The sequence below is a fragment of the Acomys russatus genome, chromosome 5 (assembly GCF_903995435.1).
Source record: "Acomys russatus chromosome 5, mAcoRus1.1, whole genome shotgun sequence".
NCBI lineage: Eukaryota > Metazoa > Chordata > Mammalia > Rodentia > Muridae > Acomys > Acomys russatus.
In genome coordinates this window covers 34557448-34577680 of record NC_067141.1, presented here as the reverse complement: position 1 = coordinate 34577680, position 20233 = coordinate 34557448, and the positions used below count along the sequence as shown (strand labels likewise).

The 20233-nt window shown below is 40.8% G+C and overlaps 1 protein-coding gene across 4 annotated transcripts in view; it reads left to right on the top strand.

Annotated features, from left to right (window-relative positions):
* The window catches only part of Tle4 (TLE family member 4, transcriptional corepressor), a 140530-nt gene extending 120635 nt beyond the window's left edge, over positions 1–19895 (top strand). Inside the window, exons 9-20 of one of the 4 annotated variants that reach the window (XM_051146203.1) lie at positions 968–1087; positions 1841–1894; positions 2303–2455; positions 3633–3750; positions 4077–4270; positions 4719–4795; positions 11983–12232; positions 13115–13362; positions 14641–14788; positions 14986–15136; positions 15463–15539; positions 17521–19895. In XM_051146203.1, coding sequence (XP_051002160.1) covers positions 968–1087; positions 1841–1894; positions 2303–2455; positions 3633–3750; positions 4077–4270; positions 4719–4795; positions 11983–12232; positions 13115–13362; positions 14641–14788; positions 14986–15136; positions 15463–15539; positions 17521–17628 — 1698 coding nt within the window. In that variant the 3' untranslated portion in view covers positions 17629–19895. Of the gene's footprint in view, positions 1–967; positions 1088–1840; positions 1895–2302; positions 2456–3632; positions 3766–4076; positions 4271–4718; positions 4796–11982; positions 12233–13114; positions 13363–14640; positions 14789–14985; positions 15137–15462; positions 15540–17520 lie in introns of all 4 variants that reach the window. The other 3 variants (XM_051146204.1, XM_051146201.1, XM_051146202.1) reach the window with 3 other exon arrangements.
* Positions 19896–20233: the final 338 nt, after the last annotated feature.

Sequence of the window (20233 nt, the reverse complement as noted above, 5' to 3'; positions counted from 1 at the left end):
CAACTTGAGGTCCTTGCCCTGCCTTTCACCATTTTCAAACAAGATCTCTTCCTGTCTGCAGCTGTGTACACCAGGCCAGCTGGCTTATATGCTTCTGGGATTCTCTGACCTCTACCTCCCATCTTCTTGTGGAGGGGCTGGGCTTGATTGTAGGCGCATGTTCCTTCCAGATTCACATGCGGTTCTAGAGATCCCTAGTGCTGTACTCACTCCCTGGCCCTGGCCCATGCCACTCACAGACAGATTAAGTACCTGTTGAAAGAACAGGCATGAAGTCTGTGGCCCGGCTTCATTCATAGCCCCTTACCATGGCCTTCCAAAGTATATGAACCCTCTTCCTCTCTTCTGGCCACAGGTAGTTTGGGGTTTCTGGAAGCAAAGTGAGTAGGGTTATGAAGAATATGCAGGACCACAGCATGTTTGCAGGCATTCCCCCGCCCCTACTGCTGCATGTCCTGAACTGTAGATGCCGACTGAGCATATGATCTGTATATACCTCACGGCCACTGCGTTTGGTTGTTCAAATCCTTAATGATCAGTTTTCCTCTTGCTTTAGCTATTAATTGAAAAATTATTGGTTATCTTTCAACCTCACCTGTATTCAGTTTCTCTGTGGCAGTTTCAAATATTCAACTTTTTGTCAGCCAGTAAACTTTACAAAACAAAACCAACAAAGCCAGCCTGTCTTTACCTTACTGTCTTTACTGTTCTTGTGTCTCCTCCCTTCCCCAACTCTGTGAAAGCATTAAGCAGTGTGAACATGCTTGAGACCAGATCTACTCTTTGGAGTTTGTTCTCATCCCTCTGTCCTTTTATTCCTTCTGCTCATCTTTCTGTGTTTCTTTCCCTCTCTGCCTGTCGTTCTCCTCTCAGCTCCCAGGCATAGTTTATAGAACAAATAGATTTGTTTAATTGCTCTGTTAAGTGAATTGATCTTTTTCAATCCTGCTTCTATTTTTAATCCCAGAGCTCTTCTGTATCTCCATCAGCCAGTTTCCGAGGCTCTGAGAAACACAGGAACTCTACAGACTATTCCTCAGAGAGCAAAAAGCAGAAAACAGAAGAAAAAGAAATTGCCGCTCGCTATGTAAGTTCAGTCACCTTTGCTGTGTGTGTGTGTGTGTGTGTGTGTGTGTGTGTGTGTGTGTGTGTCTGTCTGTCTGTCTGTCTGTCTGTCTGTATATACATATGTTAGACCACAGTGCTTTCCTAGAGCAACTAATGTAAGCCTGTGGGTATACTAGGTTATTCTGTTAGGGTGGGTAGAACTTTATGTGGTTAGCTTAGAGATACAGAAATAACATAAAGTCCAAGAAATTTGGATGGACCCAAGTACAAAATTTTGTAGAAGGTGTCTTTAATGATTAAAACTCATTTTCCTCTTGTGCCTGGGTAGGTCACAAGTGAAGGAGCATGCTGGGTAGGAGGTGTGGAGGCAATTATTTGTTGTTCTGCTCCCCACCAGCTGGTTTCCTGCAGGATGGCAGGCTTGATAAGAAGCTCAAACTTTGGATTTTTACCCTTTAGTTTAGCCATACAGTGACTTATTCAGATCTTTCAAATGCTGCCAGACCAAACTACTCCACACTTGTAGGCTGTGTTTAGGTGTGTTCTAGAGTGGTAAGGAGCCCATTTTACTACATTTTTTTCAAAGATGGGAAATGTAATCATTACCTAGCTCCTAACATCAACATGAAGAATAAAGAAAAGAGTGTTTTATATAAAGTGTTTAACTGTTGAGTACATAAGGACCTTGTTTGGGCACATAAATGTAGCTGAAACTGATGTTGCTTGTTTTTTCCTGGGCAGTAGAGATAATGCTTCTTAATTCTCTGTGCAGGACAGTGATGGTGAGAAAAGTGATGACAACTTGGTAGTCGATGTGTCCAATGAGGTACGTTTGCAGCTAGCTTCACTTCCTGCTGCTCTGCAGCTGTGACAAAGGTGAATGTCCACAGTACTTATTGAGAGACTGTTACCAACTTTATACACTGCTGGGCCTTTCAAAAGTGCGCTTCTTCCTTTCAAACACCGCTGTCCTTTTCCACCATAAGAAATGACAGATGTCAGTGTCACATTCTGATTTAATTGATGGTCCTTGCAGATTAATAGACTTTTTGATTTTCGTTTTTATTTTGAGATTTCAACCCAGTATCAGTTTAGCAATTTCAGTTAATTTTTATCTTTTCTAGACATTTTATACTTCGGAGCAAGCTATTAAGTGCTTTCAGTTAGAATGGTACCCAGTCAAGGCCCTCGGTGCTGTGAGTCATTTGTGAGTCTTACCTTTGTTTATTTGTAGGATCCATCTTCCCCTCGAGGAAGCCCAGCACATTCCCCAAGGGAGAATGGCCTGGACAAGACACGCCTCCTCAAGAAAGATGCCCCCATCAGCCCCGCTTCTGTTGCATCTTCCAGCAGTACTCCTTCTTCCAAATCCAAAGAGCTTAGCCTTGTAAGCCACTCCCTGTCCAGAGCTCTCACTTCTAAAATAGTTCTTGGATTTTGACTTTTCAATTTTTGTGTATTTTATATTTTTCTTAGGGCTTGGATTCTAGTTGTTGGAGTGTGTTTGTGTGTGGTGGTTCAGATATAAGTTTAGTTAGAAAATTTTTTTGAAGCAGAAAGGTTTGCTAACCTGATGGTGTTTGCTTCCTGAGTCTTTCTGTAAGCTTAAGAGAGAGATAATGAATGAAAATGAAAGAAAAATATCTTAGTAAAATTGAAAAATACATACTGTAGTGAGGGCAGTGGGCTTATTGCCTGTGGTTTCTGATGAACTTGGTTTGGAGATTTCTCTGTCATTTTCTTACTAGCTTCATTTGAATTGTTGGGCTGTACACAGCTGCAATGACTTTAGGTCTGCCTAGTGTCCTCTCACTAATAACAGTCTGTTTTGACTCAATACAAATGCCAGACTAAACTGCCCAGCAAGCAAGACACTCCCTGCACTTCCTCTCATGGCTGTGGAGTTGATTGCATTTGTGCGTAGTAAATCCCCTTTCTCTTCACCACTTCTTTTCTTTTCTTTTCTTTCTTTCTTTCTTTCTTTTTTTCTTTCCATATGTAGTTTTTAGTGACCTTTTGAATTCATGGCTAAAGGATTGGAGGATTCTTCAGTTTGTGTGCAGATAAAGAGTATACATGTGTAGGATGGACAGAAGGCTAGATTAAGGATTGGGTTCAACGTCCTTGTCCTTTCTTCTGGACGCCTGTTTGTCTTTTTATGGCCTCTCCATTCAACTATGGGTACCAGGTGATTGATGTGTGGGTCTTTTCTGAGAGGAATGATTCAGATAAAGAACTTCTTAGGAAGTGAACATTGAGTTGGGAGCCTGATTTAACCATGACCACCATCATGTGGCCCACGTTAAGGATGCATGATTGATGAATTTCTTTGACCTTCGACTGAGACCAGATTCCTAGAAATGACTTCCACAGGTCAGCTTTTGTTGAGATTTTCCTGAACTGTGCCTTCCTGGCTCTTTGCCAGCTACTTTTAATTGATGTGAGGTAAAAGACAAGCAAAATAAATTCTCGAATTTCTTTTTTATTGTTTTGTTTGGTGTTTTAATATTAAAGTAACTCTTAAAATTATGTTCTCATGGTTGATATTCTCCTTCTCTTGTTAGAATGAAAAATCTACTACTCCTGTTTCAAAGTCCAGCACCCCTACTCCACGAACTGACGCACCGACCCCTGGCAGTAACTCTACTCCAGGACTGAGGCCTGTACCTGGAAAGCCACCAGGTGTGGACCCCTTAGGTTAGTGAGGAGAAAATAAAACGTTGTTTGTTTGTGCTTATGTTTTTTTTAAATAAGTAACTTAAGTAATGAAATCTGTTAAAAATAGCAATGATCAGCATTGACTGACTGTTAGACAAGGTAAGTCTTCCCAATCAAGCATGTGTCCCCACCCATATCTAACACATAGTGTTTTAAAAAAAAAAAAAAAATGGGATGAATCATTGAAGCACTTCAATCTAAAATCAGTTCATTTGAACTATGGGTAGTATTGTTAACCACCTTGAAGAATGTACTGCTACTGTTTTCTAAGTCCTTGGTTTTCTCTTCAGCATCCAGCCTGAGGACCCCGATGGCTGTACCATGTCCATATCCAACCCCCTTTGGGATTGTGCCCCATGCTGGGATGAATGGGGAGCTGACCAGCCCTGGAGCCGCCTATGCTGGGCTACACAACATCTCCCCCCAGATGAGTGCTGCTGCTGCAGCAGCTGCAGCAGCAGCAGCCTATGGAAGATCACCTGTGGTATGTTTACATGCTTTTCTAGATTAGAGTTTCAGAACACGCAGCATTCTTTTTAATGTAGTTTATATAATACAAAGGATCTGCATATTTATAAATTAAGATATGTGATTATATCTTGATCTCTTCTTTGGGAAAGTGAGAAAGTTTATGACTTCTTAAAATTTAGCAGTTATTTTCACATTTTAAACTACTAAATTAGACTACAGAGGAGAATAAATAGAATAAAGCCTTTGTTTCTGTCATAAGCCTCAATAATCAGCACTATAATTTTCTATATATTCCACTCCTACATAAATAACTTTTAAATACTAAGCATCCTCTCATTTTATCAATAGAGAGTTGGTGAAAATGCCTTTTAAGTCTTACTTTTATGTTACCTGCTTTCCTAGGCTTTAGGAAGGTATAGCAAATGAGCCTAACGGTTTGTTTTGCACCGGGACAATTTTAGGTGGGATTTGATCCACACCATCACATGCGTGTGCCAGCAATACCTCCAAACTTGACAGGCATTCCAGGAGGAAAACCGTGAGTACCTTTTGTTTCTTTGCGTTCACTGTCTACCAAGCTCTAGTCCTTGCTTGCATTTTAGAATTTGGGCATTGCTAATTAGTAACATGGCTTTGAAGTATCATTTTCTCTTAGCAAAAGACAAGACATAATAAGGTCAAGTTTTGTGTGTTCAGTTTAAAAATCAAGCCATTGTGTGTTGTGTAGAGTTGTGTGGAAGTTGTGAAGGTAGCTCTGGCAGTCACGGCTTCTCCCTGTCTGTTGCTGATTTTAAGGCAGCTGTTCTTCAGAAAGTGTGATGTTTATATGCAAACTTAGATGATTAGAATTTGAAGATGTAGAGAACAGACACACTAAATTTCAAAAAAAAAAAAAAAAACCAGAACAGTCTTCTGCTCAGTTCTATTTTTAGAAAAGGTATTTTGCTCATTTGGTTTCTTTACTGTGAGCTGAGCATTTGGAATGTCTATTCACACTCCCCTGGAGTGATAACAGACCAAGTACAACACACCTCTTCCAGCCTCTTTTGTATATTCTAGTCTCACCACATCCATTCCACAGCCTTGCTTTTGGTATATTTACACTCTTTTTTTTTTTCCCCCCTCACTACCTAAACACAGTTCTAATAGGATTAGAAAAACTGAAAAAGAAAACTTTTGAAGTAGCTTTGGCTCTTAAAAAATACTTTTCTTTCTCTGAAAGAAACATTCTTGTCTTTACACATATGCACAGATGTGCAGGGAGACACGCACGCACACACGCACGCACGCACACCCATTAGTCTTGATTGGCATCTCTCCTGAGATTGAACCTACCATGTATATGCTACATCCTTAGTCCCCTGCACTATCCAGACTTGATTGAGAAGCCACAGAGCTCTCCCTCTCCAGAGGCTCTCCTGTCCACTTGCCTGTTGGGCATTTAGTCTTACTGATTCTTCTCTATTAATGTTTTCTGTGACTTACTGTGTCACTTCCGGTCTCTGTTAGGCACCCTCTTAACAAAGCATTCTGCCCTGATAACTCTGTCTTTAAATAACGCCCCACTCTGGCTTCTTTCCTATGGTTCTTTTCCTGAGATAGACTTCACTGTGTACCCCAATTCTGATCCTCCTGCCTCTACCTCTTAAGTGCTGGGCTGGTGTGTGTGTGTGTGTGTGTGTGTGTGTGTGTGTGTGTGTGTGTGTGTGTGTGTATTTTCTGATCTTCCTGTCTCTACCTACTAAGTGCTGGGCTGGTGTGTGTGTGTGTGTGTGTGTGTGTGTCACACAATATATATATATTACACACATACATATAACATTCAGAAATGTGATTTAGAGTTGTGGAATTGAAAAGTCCAGGTGGAATAAGATGAGGTATCTGGTGCTCCCTCTCCTCCCTTTTACACAAGATAATTTGATCGTATTTTTGCTCCCACTCCCAGAGCCTCCTTACCCACCCAACTTTTATGTTCTTTCTCTCTTAACAAAACAGACAAACAAACAAACAAACAAACAAAAACCACACACACACACACACAGATAAATATATATGGATTCTATATTGTATTGGCCAACTACTCCTGAGCATGACGCCTGCCCTGCAGAGTGGTTGATATAGTCAGTATCACTCCATTGAAGATTTTCCCTCTCTCACCAGCTATCAGTTATAAGTAGTTTCTTGTTTAGTTGTGGGACTCTATGCCCACTTCACCTTTTCCACTCTGGAATTTTATCTGGCTTGAACTTTTGCGGATCTTGTGCATGCTGTCACAGTTGCTGTAAGTTCATATATTCATCAGCTCTGTTGGGTTGGAAAATGCTGTTCCCTTGGAATCATCCACTACCTCTGGCTCTTAGAAACTTTTCATTTTCTCTTCCATATGAATCTTAAGGGAAAGCGTATAATACTGACATCCTATTTAGGATTGAGTACTCCAAAGTTTCACTTTCTGTACATTGTTCAGTAGGTGGATCTTCATGTTAATTACCATCTGCTGCAAGAAACAGCTTCTCTGATAAGGGCTCAGGAATGCACTGATCTGTGGGTATAACAGTATGTCATTAGGAGTTTGGTTGCTGTGTTCATTTAGTGGGATAACTGGTAGGTTTTCCTCTAAGGCCCATTACCTACCTAGTCTTAGGTTCTTGACTTCATCAAAAGTGTTAGGTATGAGTTCCGTTTCATGGTGTGGACCTTAACTTTAACCAAACATTAATTGGTTACTCTCATAAGACCTGTGCCTCCATTGTATCAGTGGATATATTTTCCAGGCAGGTCACTATTGTGGCTCACAGGGGTCATAGCTGGATGAGACTGATGATTACTTGTCTCCTCTAGTTGCACTTAGAGTGCCTCCCACCCAGCACTATGTATTCAGTAGGAAGTGAAACCTCTAGTTATGTAGCAGCTCAAGTTTTCCATTTTTTTCTATTTTGGATGAGAAGTATATGGTGTCTTGAGCAATAGGGTCTAACCATCAGGTTGTGGAGGGTTAGCTAATAGCAAGGACAGTAACATATAATGGTGACCAGGGCTGGCTGGTCGACGCTTTTAGTCAAGAAGTTGTAGTCATTCCTGATCCTGAGGATTTTGTTTGGCAGTATATAATATCTAGTTGGAACATTGTCTCAGCTATTATATGGTTAATTCTGCTTAAATTTCTTTTGTATATGCATATATTTTAGGAAGCTTCTACAGTAATAAGTTTCCATATGGTTTCTCCAAAGGACTTTAATGTTATTTATTCCTCCCGTATGCCTTTTCCACTGTTCCTTCCTGTTCCCCTTCCCATTTAATCCTCCTATCCTAGCTTCCCCGTTATCCGTTTGTAACACTACATCCCTGTTTCTCCTTCCTCGGAAGACCCTTAGTCACTTACTAGTTACCTAGCCTCAATATATTCATAATGGAACACATACATTTAAAGCTGAAATCTGATATTTATATATAAGAGAAAACCTGCAATATTTGTGTTTTTAGTTCCGAGTTACCTCATTCAGGATGATTGTTTCTAATTCCATCTGTTTACCTGCAAATTTCATACTAGTTTCTCAACAGCTGAATGAATATTCTATTATGTAAATGTATCACATTTTCATTATCCATTCACTCATTGTTGGATACCCAGGCTGTTTCCATTTTCTGGTTGTTAGGAATAGAGCAGAAATGGACATGGATGAGCAAGTATCTCTGTAGTAAGATGTAGTAGAGCCCCTCAGTGTGGTATAGATCAGCTTTTTGAGGAACACCCTTCCCTACCCCCATTAATTTCCATACCAGTTGTACCAGTTAGAGCTCTCTCCAAAAATGAATATTCAGTTATAGAAGTAACTTCCAAAACTGTGTGGCAGAGGCACGTGTGGTGGGGGCACATGTTCAGCACTCAGGAGGCAGAGGCAGGCAGATCTCTGAGTTCAAAGCCAACCTAATCCATAGAAGAAGCTCCGGGACAGCTCCGGCTACACAGAAAAACCCTGTCTCAAAAACAACAACAACAAAAACAAAGTTGATGCTCACAATGCACGTTTGTTCATAGAGTAAATAAGTATATGTCAATGTTTTTCTTCTCTGGCCTCCTTTGCTTGTTACTTCAGTAGTACATAGGTACTTGCTTGTCACCATAGAGTCTCCTTGTATTCTCCCTCCCTGCGTGTGTGTGTGTGTGTGTGTGTGTGTCCGTCCCCCGGTTTCATCTGCCCGCCAGTGACAAGCTTGCCTGACTTGCCTTTATTTTCTATCTGCTGAGTAAAACTCAGGGTTCTTCCTTCTATAACTGATTTTACCATAGGCTCTAACCCAGTTGCACCAAACAGTGCTGCCTCTATAGCCAAGTTGTTCAATAAATATTTGGTTTATTAATAAGGGAAACAAGGCAAATTAGACTTTGAGTTCCCTGAGAGTTGAAGATATAAATATCAATTTCCATAAATTTTCTGTGTATCTATGTATGCTCTGCAAATAGTGGTTGACTGCCTAATAAGTTTTGTTGACCAAGAACTCTGAAGGTGAAAGAAAGATTGGTCTATTTCAAGCAGTGACTAAATAGCAAGGTCGTGGGATTAATCAAATAATAACTCAAATGGCTCTGAGTTCCATATGGACTGAGAGGAGATGGAAGGGCTCCTTTAAGAAAGAGATACAGTCCTTTTTTTCAGATGCTGTTAACAGTTACCAAGTAGGTAACCAGCAAAAGTAGTAGAATGGACATGTTGAGGGTTCTTAGCGCAGGACAGCCTTGAAACTGCAGGAGTGTAAGTGTGTTTGGAATATTTAAAGAAGCAGTGGCCACCTTGGTCTAAGGGTCATGTCTGTTAGCCCACTGTAGAATTACAGCCTGTTTGGCTCACCGTGCTTCTGAGCCTTGTCCTCGATTCTCTTCAGTCTTAATGACATTAAGCACCACAAGCTCCCACTACCACCACAAATGGGCAGCTGCCATGCTTTCCCCAGAAGCCTGAACTAAACCTAGTTTTCCTATTCATAAATATGCAAGAGAGGTTTTGTTTTGTTTTGTTTTTTCCAATCCTTTATGTAGTTGGGCATGGTCATATGGTAGTAGGTCCTTGATGGAAATTTTACTAAAAACCTTGAAGGAAAAGTATTTGGCTTTAAAAAAAAAAAAAAGATTTAAAGTCTCACGGTTCATTAAAAGCCATTTAGTGAGCCTTGGATAGGTTTTTTGTTTGTTTTGTTGTTGTTGTTGTTGGGGTTTTTTTTTTTTTTTTAGTACTAGCTGGCCAATCGTGGCACATATCTTTAATCATAGCACTCAGGAGGGAGATGCAGGTAGATCTCTTGAGTCCAAGGCCAGTCTGGTCTACAGCATGAGTTCCAAGACAATCAGGGCTACAAAGCAAAATCCTGTCTTGAAAAACCAAAAAGTACAAAAAAAAAGTATAACACTATCTGAACTTCAAAACTTCCTTTTTGTAAGATTTAATCTTTGTGACCTCTTAATTGCTACGTCGATTAGCCATTTTTTAATTGTCCTCCCTCTGAGGACCAGCCTTTCTTTACAAGCCTGAACTAGAAGCTGGCTCTCCTTATGTCACCCTTTCTTCTACATCCCCCTAGGGAAGATGCCCTTTCCTTTTCCTCAAAACCTGTAGCCGTCATTCCAATGGTGTTACTTGAGTGCCCCCCTGTGCAGTTTATTGATGAATTAAATTTCTGACTTCTGTGAAAATCCTGCTTCTTTTAGATGTCTGCTGTTTGAATCCACCTCATCTCCTACCTTGCTGGAGTTTCCTCTAAAGACCTGACAGAAAGCTTAGAGTGTGCCTAATGTCGACTATAAATAAAGCCCCTGGTGGCTTTGTCTGTTTCCAGGATTATCTATGGCAAAGATCTGCCTTACTCACTTTGTTCTACCTGTATTAAAAGTTCTCATCATCACCCCAAATACTGTGTCCAGAATCCAAGTGTCCTATCCAGGATGACCTTACCTGCTTCACAAGCCAGGTCCTGTGAATTGCAGCCCCTGCTCCCAGTATTTCCATCATCTATGTTTGCAGTCGTCATAAGCTTGCTAGTCTGAGGTCACACATTAGTGTGGCTCCACGTGTTCTTTGTTTGACTTGGAAAATATCCTCTGTTTATTCACTTCCAAGTTTCCCAACCCTTTCCTCAGGAGCTGTGGCATGCCCTCAATGCTGGGCTTTTTGTAAACATAACCAGCCTAGACTTTTGCAGTAAGAACTGGAAACTATCAATTTCTGGTATTTTTCTATTGTTGTGATAAAACGGTGACTAAAAGCAACTTATGGAAGAAGGTGTTTATTTTGGCATATGATTCTAAAGAGCTAAGAGTCCATGGTAGCAGGGAAGCAGCAAGAGGCTGGAATGATGGGTGTAGCAGGTAACTAAGAGCACATGTCTTCAAATACAAACAGGAAAAGAGAGCACACCTAGTGACAGGAGGCTTTTTATCTCAAAGCCATCCGTACTCCTTCCAAACAGGACACACCACCATAAATAGTGCCACCAACTGGGTAACAAGCATGTTCAAATGCCTGACAGCCTATGAGTACTTGTCATTCACACCACTCCACGCTCAGCTTTGGTTCTGTTCCTGTGTGTGGTTTAGTCCAAGCTCCTGCTTTCTCTTGGTATGGTACACAGTTCTCAAAAAGGGCTACGGTCCCTAGAGCTACCAAGATAAGCTCAACCCCTTTCCAGCGGCTCTTGGCATCTGCTTCTCCCTGTGCTGATCTGCATCACTGTAGTTTCCCTATCCTCTTGCTAACAGTTGCATACTAAAAGTAGACTTAGGGTCCAGTTTCAAATATTTTCACGCCACAAGGCTTTAAGGGTGTGAACTGAAAAAATGGAAGTGCTATACACAAGTAAGGTAGGTCTTGGGATTCTCAGACAGAACAGAACACTTTTTCAAGTTCTCATTCATTCCTTTGTTTTGTTTTGTTTTGTTTTTTGTCTGGTGGGGGGAGGGGGCAGGGTGCACATCTGCCATTTCAGTGTTTACCTACAGAATCTGAACTCTTTAGAGCTTCATAATTTTAGCTTACTTATCTCCATTAATAACTAACTCATTTGGTTGGAGTGAATCCATCTATAGGTAAAAATCTGTTACAGGACATAGAACCACTGAAAAGTACAAAGCAATGAACGTTTAGAGTGAAAAAAATAGGTACTATATATATTTGACATTAGCTGTCCTACTTAGTTCTCTGTAAGCTGTAGACTCATCCTCTCGCTTTGAAGTTAGAATTATATTCAGAAAGGCTAGGTAACTACTAATATCACACAGCAACTATTAAATAGCCAGTTGGTGTTTTGTTATGGGCATGCCTCCCCATGGCTTTGAAGTTTATGTTACTGTGCTATACCAGATCCATTTGAATTTGTTTCTTGTTTGTTTGTTCAAGAACATCTCAAGTGACACTGAAATAAAGGATTTTCTCTCTTTTGCTATGTTGGATGGTTTAATAACATTTTCAGGAAAATGGCTTAGTTGCTGGAGTATGTGTCTAGTGTGTATGAAACCTCGGTCTTGCGTTCTTCACTGTTTAAACCAGGCGTGACAGGGCAAACTGTAATCACAGCACAGGGGCAGAGAGACAGTAGGTCAGATACCAGAGTCATCCGCCACTGTATAATGAGTTTGAGGCTAGCCATGAATACATGAAACCCTGTCCTACAAGGAAACATGCAGAAATTAGTGCTTTCTAAATTGTTGTACTGTTTTTCCTTCCTGTACCCTAGAGCATACTCCTTTCACGTTAGTGCTGATGGCCAGATGCAGCCTGTACCCTTTCCCCCTGATGCCCTCATTGGACCTGGGATCCCCCGACATGCCCGACAGATCAATACCCTCAACCATGGGGAGGTGGTGTGTGCAGTGACGATCAGCAACCCCACAAGACACGTGTACACAGGTGGCAAGGGCTGTGTAAAGGTCTGGGACATCAGCCACCCTGGCAACAAGAGCCCCGTCTCCCAGCTAGACTGCCTGGTAAGTGACTCTGATGGTGAAAAATCATAGCAGTCCGAAGAGGATAAATAGGGATTTCTGTCAGTGTGATCCTGTTCTTCCTGTGTGGTATGTGCACCTGTACAATCTGCATCCACTCTGTCCTCAGAGTCAAAGGAAAATCACTTGGTTCAAGAATACTAAGAGTTCACACATTGCTTCTACAGAGCATACATGAGAACTTGAGATCTCCAGTCAACTATTCATGTGGTTACCAAGCCCTTAGCTGGTCTGTTACCATTTGTCTTTGAGTTACATAGAAATTGAAGCTTAGTTTTCTTCTCTTGTATCAGAAGAATCTTGGTACATTATTTAATCTAACATAATTAAGGTACACACAAAAAACAATTTTCATAAATTCATGAACATGGGAGACATTGTCTTTTCCTGTTCTGCTTCCTATTGATGGTACTTCATGGAATCCACAATGCCTGTTAGTCATACATAGCAAAGCTAATCCAAAAGAACCAACTGCCAGTTAGCTTTAAATGTGATGTGGTTTTAATACCAGGATCCTTCGTCCTCAGCAAAATATGCCAGGGTTTCCGAGCTTACAGAACTGCAGTGGTGTGTACACAGGGCAGATGAATCTGTTGCCTAATTTGGTGGTGGGAGTAGGACTAGATCTTTGTATTTGGGTGCTAATTAAGATTAAATATCTTGGTACTAAATTTTGTAGATCAAGTTTAAGTACTTCCTTAATTTTATGTAATTTTGTAGCATTAATCTACTTTATCATTGTCATAAGCAAAGATGGCTCATTACACCAGAAGGGAAGACAATACTTTTATGGATTTCTGCTCTCACGTTAATGCTGTTTTCCTTTCCTCATGAGTAATTCTGTGATGGCTTTTGTCTCCATAGAACAGGGATAACTACATCCGCTCCTGCAGATTGCTCCCTGACGGTCGCACCTTAATTGTTGGAGGGGAAGCCAGTACACTGTCCATCTGGGACCTGGCAGCTCCAACCCCACGCATCAAGGCAGAGCTGACGTCCTCAGCTCCCGCCTGCTATGCTCTGGCCATCAGCCCTGACTCCAAGGTCTGCTTCTCATGCTGCAGCGATGGCAACATTGCAGTGTGGGACCTGCACAACCAGACCCTGGTGAGGTACGTCAGCTGAATACACTTCTACGTTGTAATGGAAAGCTAATTTACCACATGGTGCCCAAAGCTCTGTGTGTGTCTGTCTGTCTGCCTGTATGTATATGTTTGCATATTTGTCTGTATCTGTCTTGGTGGAATGCAACTACTTTCTAAAAAGTGTTGTGAACCAGATGCATTTTAGAGATTTTATATGTAAAATCTTGCTTCCACACTGTATTTTATGAAATGAATGTTTCATTACACACACACACACACACACACACACACACACACACACACACACACACAGTGTTACTGATGCAGATTTTCAGAAGTAAAGGTCATTTTTATACAAAGAATATTGTTACACCTTGTAGGTTCCTTAGATGTCTGATAGCTTGTTGTCTGTGCTTGCTGACCCCAGTCATCGCCCCTAGCTCCTGGATGAGAAGCTGTAGTATTTGATTCCAGTTTAGGTGCTGCATGGGGCACAGCTTCAGCAGCAGTTATATGGCTCTTGCCAAGGGCCCGTTGCTGCTGGGCTGCTGTTTCTACTCACATGGCCTAAGTTGTCTGTGTCCTTCCGCCTTTTTTGGTTTTTAGGACAGGGTCTTTCTGTATTAGCCTTGGCTGGCCTGGACTTGCTTTTTAGACCAGGCTGGCCTTGAACTCACAGTGATCTACCTGCCTCTGCCTCCCGAGTGCTGGAATTAAAGGCATGCGCCACCACACCGGCTGTGTTCTCATATTTAAGGACATGTGGACAACAGGGTTATAGAAATGACAACAAACAGTATGCTCAAGAAAAGGGTGGGAGGAGATTAGGAACATTACCTGTAATATAGGGGGCTTGTGTGGGAAGAGAAGAGCCCACTACACTCCTATTTTGAAGGGCTGCAATTCCAAAAGCAAATGGGTTTTGTTTTTGTGGCTTTTAAAGTAAGGTTCAGATAGTCAAGATCATCCTCGACTATAAAGTGAGGACCCACTTTGAATTCTCTCCTTCATGACCTGTGTACATTTTACTAGAAGTGTCCCTGGGCAGTGGATCGCCCTGAGTGTGCTTCTATTACATGGTTCTTGTGAGATGGGCCTTTCCCTCCTGTGCAGCCAAAACAGATATATGTTATATTTTGTTATTATTTTTTGATTTTTTTTCTAATGATTTCAATAAGTAGAAAGCATAAACCAAATGAGATCTGAAGATAAACCCTGCATTGAATTTGATCAGCAAGGAGGTCCCAATTGAATTCAAACAAAAACTAACTTTTCAATGGCCTTCCCTACATTTTATATTTTTAGGCAATTCCAGGGTCACACAGATGGAGCCAGTTGTATTGACATTTCTAATGATGGCACCAAGCTCTGGACAGGCGGTTTGGACAACACTGTGAGGTCCTGGGACCTGCGTGAAGGGCGGCAGCTTCAACAGCATGACTTCACCTCGCAGGTGTGAACTGTGTTGAGTAATGTGACCTACTAAAAGAACAAGTGGTGCACTTGAATGTAGATCTCTTGGAGATCATCTTTTAGGCTTGATTCTTTCTGTACACTTTGGATTTTGTTATTTCCTCTATACTTAGGAGCATACCTCCTGGTTAATAAGACCTTGTCTGCTGCAGCCACCATCATTTGTTTTAATTCCAGATCTTTTCTTTGGGCTATTGCCCAACTGGAGAGTGGCTTGCAGTGGGGATGGAGAATAGCAATGTGGAAGTGTTACATGTCACCAAGCCAGATAAATACCAGTTGCATCTTCATGAGAGCTGTGTGCTGTCACTCAAGTTTGCCCACTGTGGTAAGCAAGCCCCTTTTGTTCAGTTGCTATCAATCAGAAGGATTGGTTCTTCTCTTGACTCAGTAACGTTGAGACTTTTATTTTGTTAATGTGTCTCTCTTCACAACTATATAGTGTACTTAAACATGCATGCTTTCCTAATAAGCTATGTAAATTGCTGGCCTTAAACCACTTTTTCCTTCACAGTCAGTGACTCATGAAATCCAGAAGACTATGGGCTTTACTTTTGATATAATATATATAATATAAGATCAAATATATCTTTCTTGGTATAATACCATTCTATGAAGCAAATGACAAAGTAACACAAATCCCTTTTCCTATAGGCAAATGGTTTGTAAGCACTGGAAAGGACAACCTTCTGAATGCGTGGAGGACACCTTATGGGGCCAGCATATTCCAGGTAATACCTAGCTTGCTCTGTGACCCAGTGGTGTCCTACCTGTAGTGGCTGACTATGCCATCTCTATCTGTGCAGCATCCTATGAGTACTGTACCTACTTAAGAGATTACGTTGGTGCATCTGATATCATGTCTATCCAGTGGAACAAGATACTGCTGAAGCAGGGAGGGGGATTAATCACACGAAGATCTTTTGCTATGATTTCTGATCCTTGCATCACTGTAAATCCTGAATTACCCATGACTCAGTCCTCTTTCAATTGGGGAATTTAGGTCTTTGACATTTTTGTGTTTATGTACACATTTTCTATTTAGATCTTTAACAAATTTTTGAAATACCCTCATGAGTACTATCGGCTCTTTTCTTTTCCAGTTATTTTATTCACTTTCTTTTGTCAATTCTTTTTCCCAAGAATGTTCAGAAAAGTCCAGTCAAACTGGATTGATTGTATAGACTTATTTTTCTTAGTAGCAAAGTAGGATTTGGTGTAGTTGTTTGGGAAATTATTTGTAAAAACACTAGATTTAGACATGCACATGAAATCTCTCTTGTTTTCTTATAGATGTGTTGAATTTCATAGGGGCCTTAATGACTTCTGTTTTTAATTTGTAGTTAGAATGTTCTTTGTTTCATGTTTGGGACTAATAGAACAAGCTTGCAAGTCCCTTAGCAAAAGAGCAATAAGTCGCCATAGAGTTGATGAATTACCTGAATCCAAAATTAGACTGTCATTCAAGGTTTTTGGTGTGACAAACCAGCTGATGTTATTGTTAGGATGGCTATATCTCCCTCTTTCCCTTTCTTCCTTCCTTCCTTCCTTCCTTTCTTTCTTTCTTTCTTTCTTTCTTTCTTTTTTTCTTTCTTGTTTTTTGAGACAGGGTTTCTCTGTGTAGCCCTAGCTGTCCTAGACCAGGCTGTCCTAGAATTCACAGAGATCTACTTGCCTCTCCTCCAAATGTTGGGATTAAAGACACACTCCATGCCCCACTGAAGCTTATGCCTTAATTCTATGGGTTTATGACATCTTAGGTACACAAACTGAAAGAAAAAATAAGTAGACTGCATCTTTTATATTAAACACAAATATTACATCTTAAGTATATGCTGGCTTGGGAATTTTAATTAACTGTTATAAAAAAAAAAAAATGGAGAGACATGCAGTGTACTAGATATTTGTCTTACATTTCTAGTTCCAGATGTTCCAAGTATTATTAAGGGTACTCGTTTAAACCCTGTGTGTGGTCTGCCCTCGTTTCTTCATCACCTCCACCCCCTTTAGTGCAGCATGTTTCAGTTTACAGCTGTTGAACTCATCATGATGTTTTTATGTTTTATGCTAGTAATATCGGGTATGTTTACTAGCATCTGCCATCACTTGTTAGGACCTGTGCTGTGCCTGCTGTTCTGTGACACCACCTAGCTCCAGGCCCTCTGCCCGGGGCAGTTGGGGTTCTTTCATGGCTTGTGTATCCTACTTAGTACTTTCTAGAGAATAGAGGGTTTTTTTCCCCTTTATTTAAGTGTGTTTTGTGTGCTTGCCATGTTACGTACCTGGTGCCCATGGGAAGCAGAAGAGAATGTTGGCACCCCTCCTCCTCCCCCGCCTCCCTCCAGAACTGGAGTTATGGTTGTAAACTGCCATATGGAGTCTGAGAATTGAACTCGTGTTTTCTAGAACAGCATCCAATTCTCTTACCCACTGAGCTGTCTCTCCAACCCCAGAAATAAAATTTAAAACGGGACCTTGCTTCATTGGTAAGAGTACTCTGACCATTTAGTTAGCTCTCTTTGATGCCTCAAGGGCAAGAACCACTGCCCTAAGCTAGTGGTGAGCACTGCCATGTCTAGGAATGCTAGGACTGCCCTATATCTGCAAGGCTTCTGGGTCCTCCATGGTGCATTTTGGCTGTGCACTTGCTCCTACCACTCCTCCTGCTTCTTAGTACCTGTGTGTGACATTCGTGATATGTTTCTTCCATAGTCCAAAGAATCCTCATCGGTGCTTAGCTGTGACATCTCTGTGGATGACAAGTACATTGTCACTGGCTCTGGGGACAAGAAGGCTACGGTTTATGAAGTTATTTATTAAGGACAAATCTTCGTGAAAACCGGACTCCTCCTTGTAGCACTTTGCGCTGTTGTACTTTTTGTTCACCCCCTCTCACATCTAAAACCAAGGATTTCCAGTACTCATTGCAGTTGTGGAGTCTGACCCTTTACATAGCCCCACTTCTCCTTGCTGTTGAATTGTGAATACTCATTAAGAACCTGTGATACCAAATCCTCAGCTATTGACTTGGAAGAACATGGCATACCCAACAGTGAATGGAACCTTTAATTATGTATTATAGCTGTAATATATTTATTTTGTTTAAAGAAGGCTTTCTAACAATGACTGACTAAATAAAGCTGTCCGCTCCTGCATTGATAATGAAGGTGCATTGTATTTGATGCTCTACCCCCTCCCTTTTGGTAAGGGGGGGGGGAAGGAAGGTTTAAAAATGTCACTGATTAAAACTGTCACTAAATGTAGACTATTGACTGTATAGAGACATGAAATGTATAATTACACATGGAAGCAATATGTTGCTGTGTTATTATGAGATTGTTTTGTTTTCTACTTATATTAAAAACCATTTGGAAATTTGGCTGAACAAGTAGAAAATGACAGGCCAACTACTATTCCTTTGAGTCTGTTTGGAAACTTTAACCAATATGTCTATCACTTTAGATTACATTCAACAAAAACAATTGGGTGTTTTTTCTTTTTTAGTTGTTAACAAGTATCTTTGTAATATGTTTTTAATTCCCTTTTTTATTGTAATATAGACAGATAAACACATTAAATTGGGCCTCAAAGAGAGAACTTAATTTCCTCTAAATATGTTTGCCAAATTTACTGGCAAGGGGAAGCCATGTGTCTCTGGGCAGTTGTGTTGCTGTGAGACATGTGGCTGTTTTGTGTCATGCTCTTTAGGAGCTGCAGGTACAGGAGTGCTGCCTGCCTCCCGCCATGCAAGGCAAGTCTTACACACACATGCACGCGTGCACACACACGCACACGCACACAACAGAGGAGGGTTTACAGAGCCCACCCTCTGAAAGCCACAAAGAAGAGACTCTCCCGGGATGATGGCTTGCTTTCTTTACCTCTGGTTCTTTCCGTGTCTTAGTTGGATGTCCCTGAAATGGACACAGGCTGTGCCATTGTGCCAGAAACATTGTGTTATCTTTTTTGTTGTTGTTGTTGCTAAACTATAACATGTGACTCCTTTTTTTATTATTATTTTTGTTTGAATGCTTTAAAAAGATCTTTTAAGTCTGTGGATCTGCTGATGTACAGTGCCTTTGCTGCTATGGATCAAAATCAAAAGAACTGTGTAGATAAACTTTATTGTATAAGTAGAAAAATCACTTAATTTCATACTAGAAATGGATGGATGCTGCAAGTTGAAATGGACTGTCATTGACGTTTTTCGTGTGGTAGCAAAAAAAATGGTGTCTTAAGTGCTTAGTGTTTGATGTCATTAACAGTTTCATAAAACTCTACAGTGTAGAAAGATTTTGATACTAAACTGTGCATTGTACATAGTTCTAACGCATTGTATTGGCCACCAGTACTTCTATGATGGTAGATTGTTTGTGCATTCAGACTTTTAAGCATTAAACAAATAACTTCTAGAATGCTTATTTTTCTAATTATTTCACTAATTTCTTTGTCTGTGCCAGTCCCTATATTAAAATCATTAGTTAAATTCAAGTGAGATTGTTAAGTAGTATAGGTTTTGAACTGTTGCTAATTTTTCCTCCTCTTCCTTTGAGGTAACCCAGAAAGCATGAAAGTTATAGAAGACAGGTGGTTACCAAATGTTTACTGAGCCTTTCAGACTTGAACTATTCACATTTGTGCTGCCATTCTAGCCACTTGTGTCTATTTAAACTTAATTCTTAGAACAAATGTTAGAAAATCTTCTTTGCTGTTGTAAACATTGTAACATTGACTACATTCAAATGCTCATTAGCCCCATGAGGGCTAGCAACTATTATACTGGACCTCACAACTTCTGTAATGAATGCTCTGGAGCTAACACAGCATTCAGAATTTGGCAAATTGGGCCATTGCCAACTGTTGGGGTTTGAGGAATCTCCAAAACACAGAAGATTCTGGAAGCATATTGAGCTAGATGGTTTTGTGAAGACTTGGGAAAGGAAGAACTTAAAAGAGTCCCAATTTACAGTTCAGGATTTGGGAACACCAAGGTAGTCTGCAGTGATCAGCCATAGGAGACCCAGCTAGGTACTGAGTGAGTCCAGTGAGGTGCCATGATCTGACTGTGTTGTAGCATGGTATGCAAATACATTGAAGTTGCTGAGAAAATGGTGACTGTCTACAGAGGTGTAACTCTAGACAGGGTCACACTTGTTAGAAGGAAGGATGTTGGATTGTTCAGGGCCTTGAACTTCTCCTTTATTGTGTTAGTTACTTGCCAGTTTGGCTCTGAGAATGTAGAAAGTCAAAAGGAAAAACAAACAAAAAACCATGTCTGTGCATATCATAAAACACACTTCTTAAGTCTGGTGGGGTCAGCCAGAAAGAGAACTGGCTTTGTCAACAGACTTTTTGTAGCAGTTGATATCACCAGAGAAAGCCGAGAGCTTACCTCTTCCCCAGTCTGATGCTAGGCACATATGAA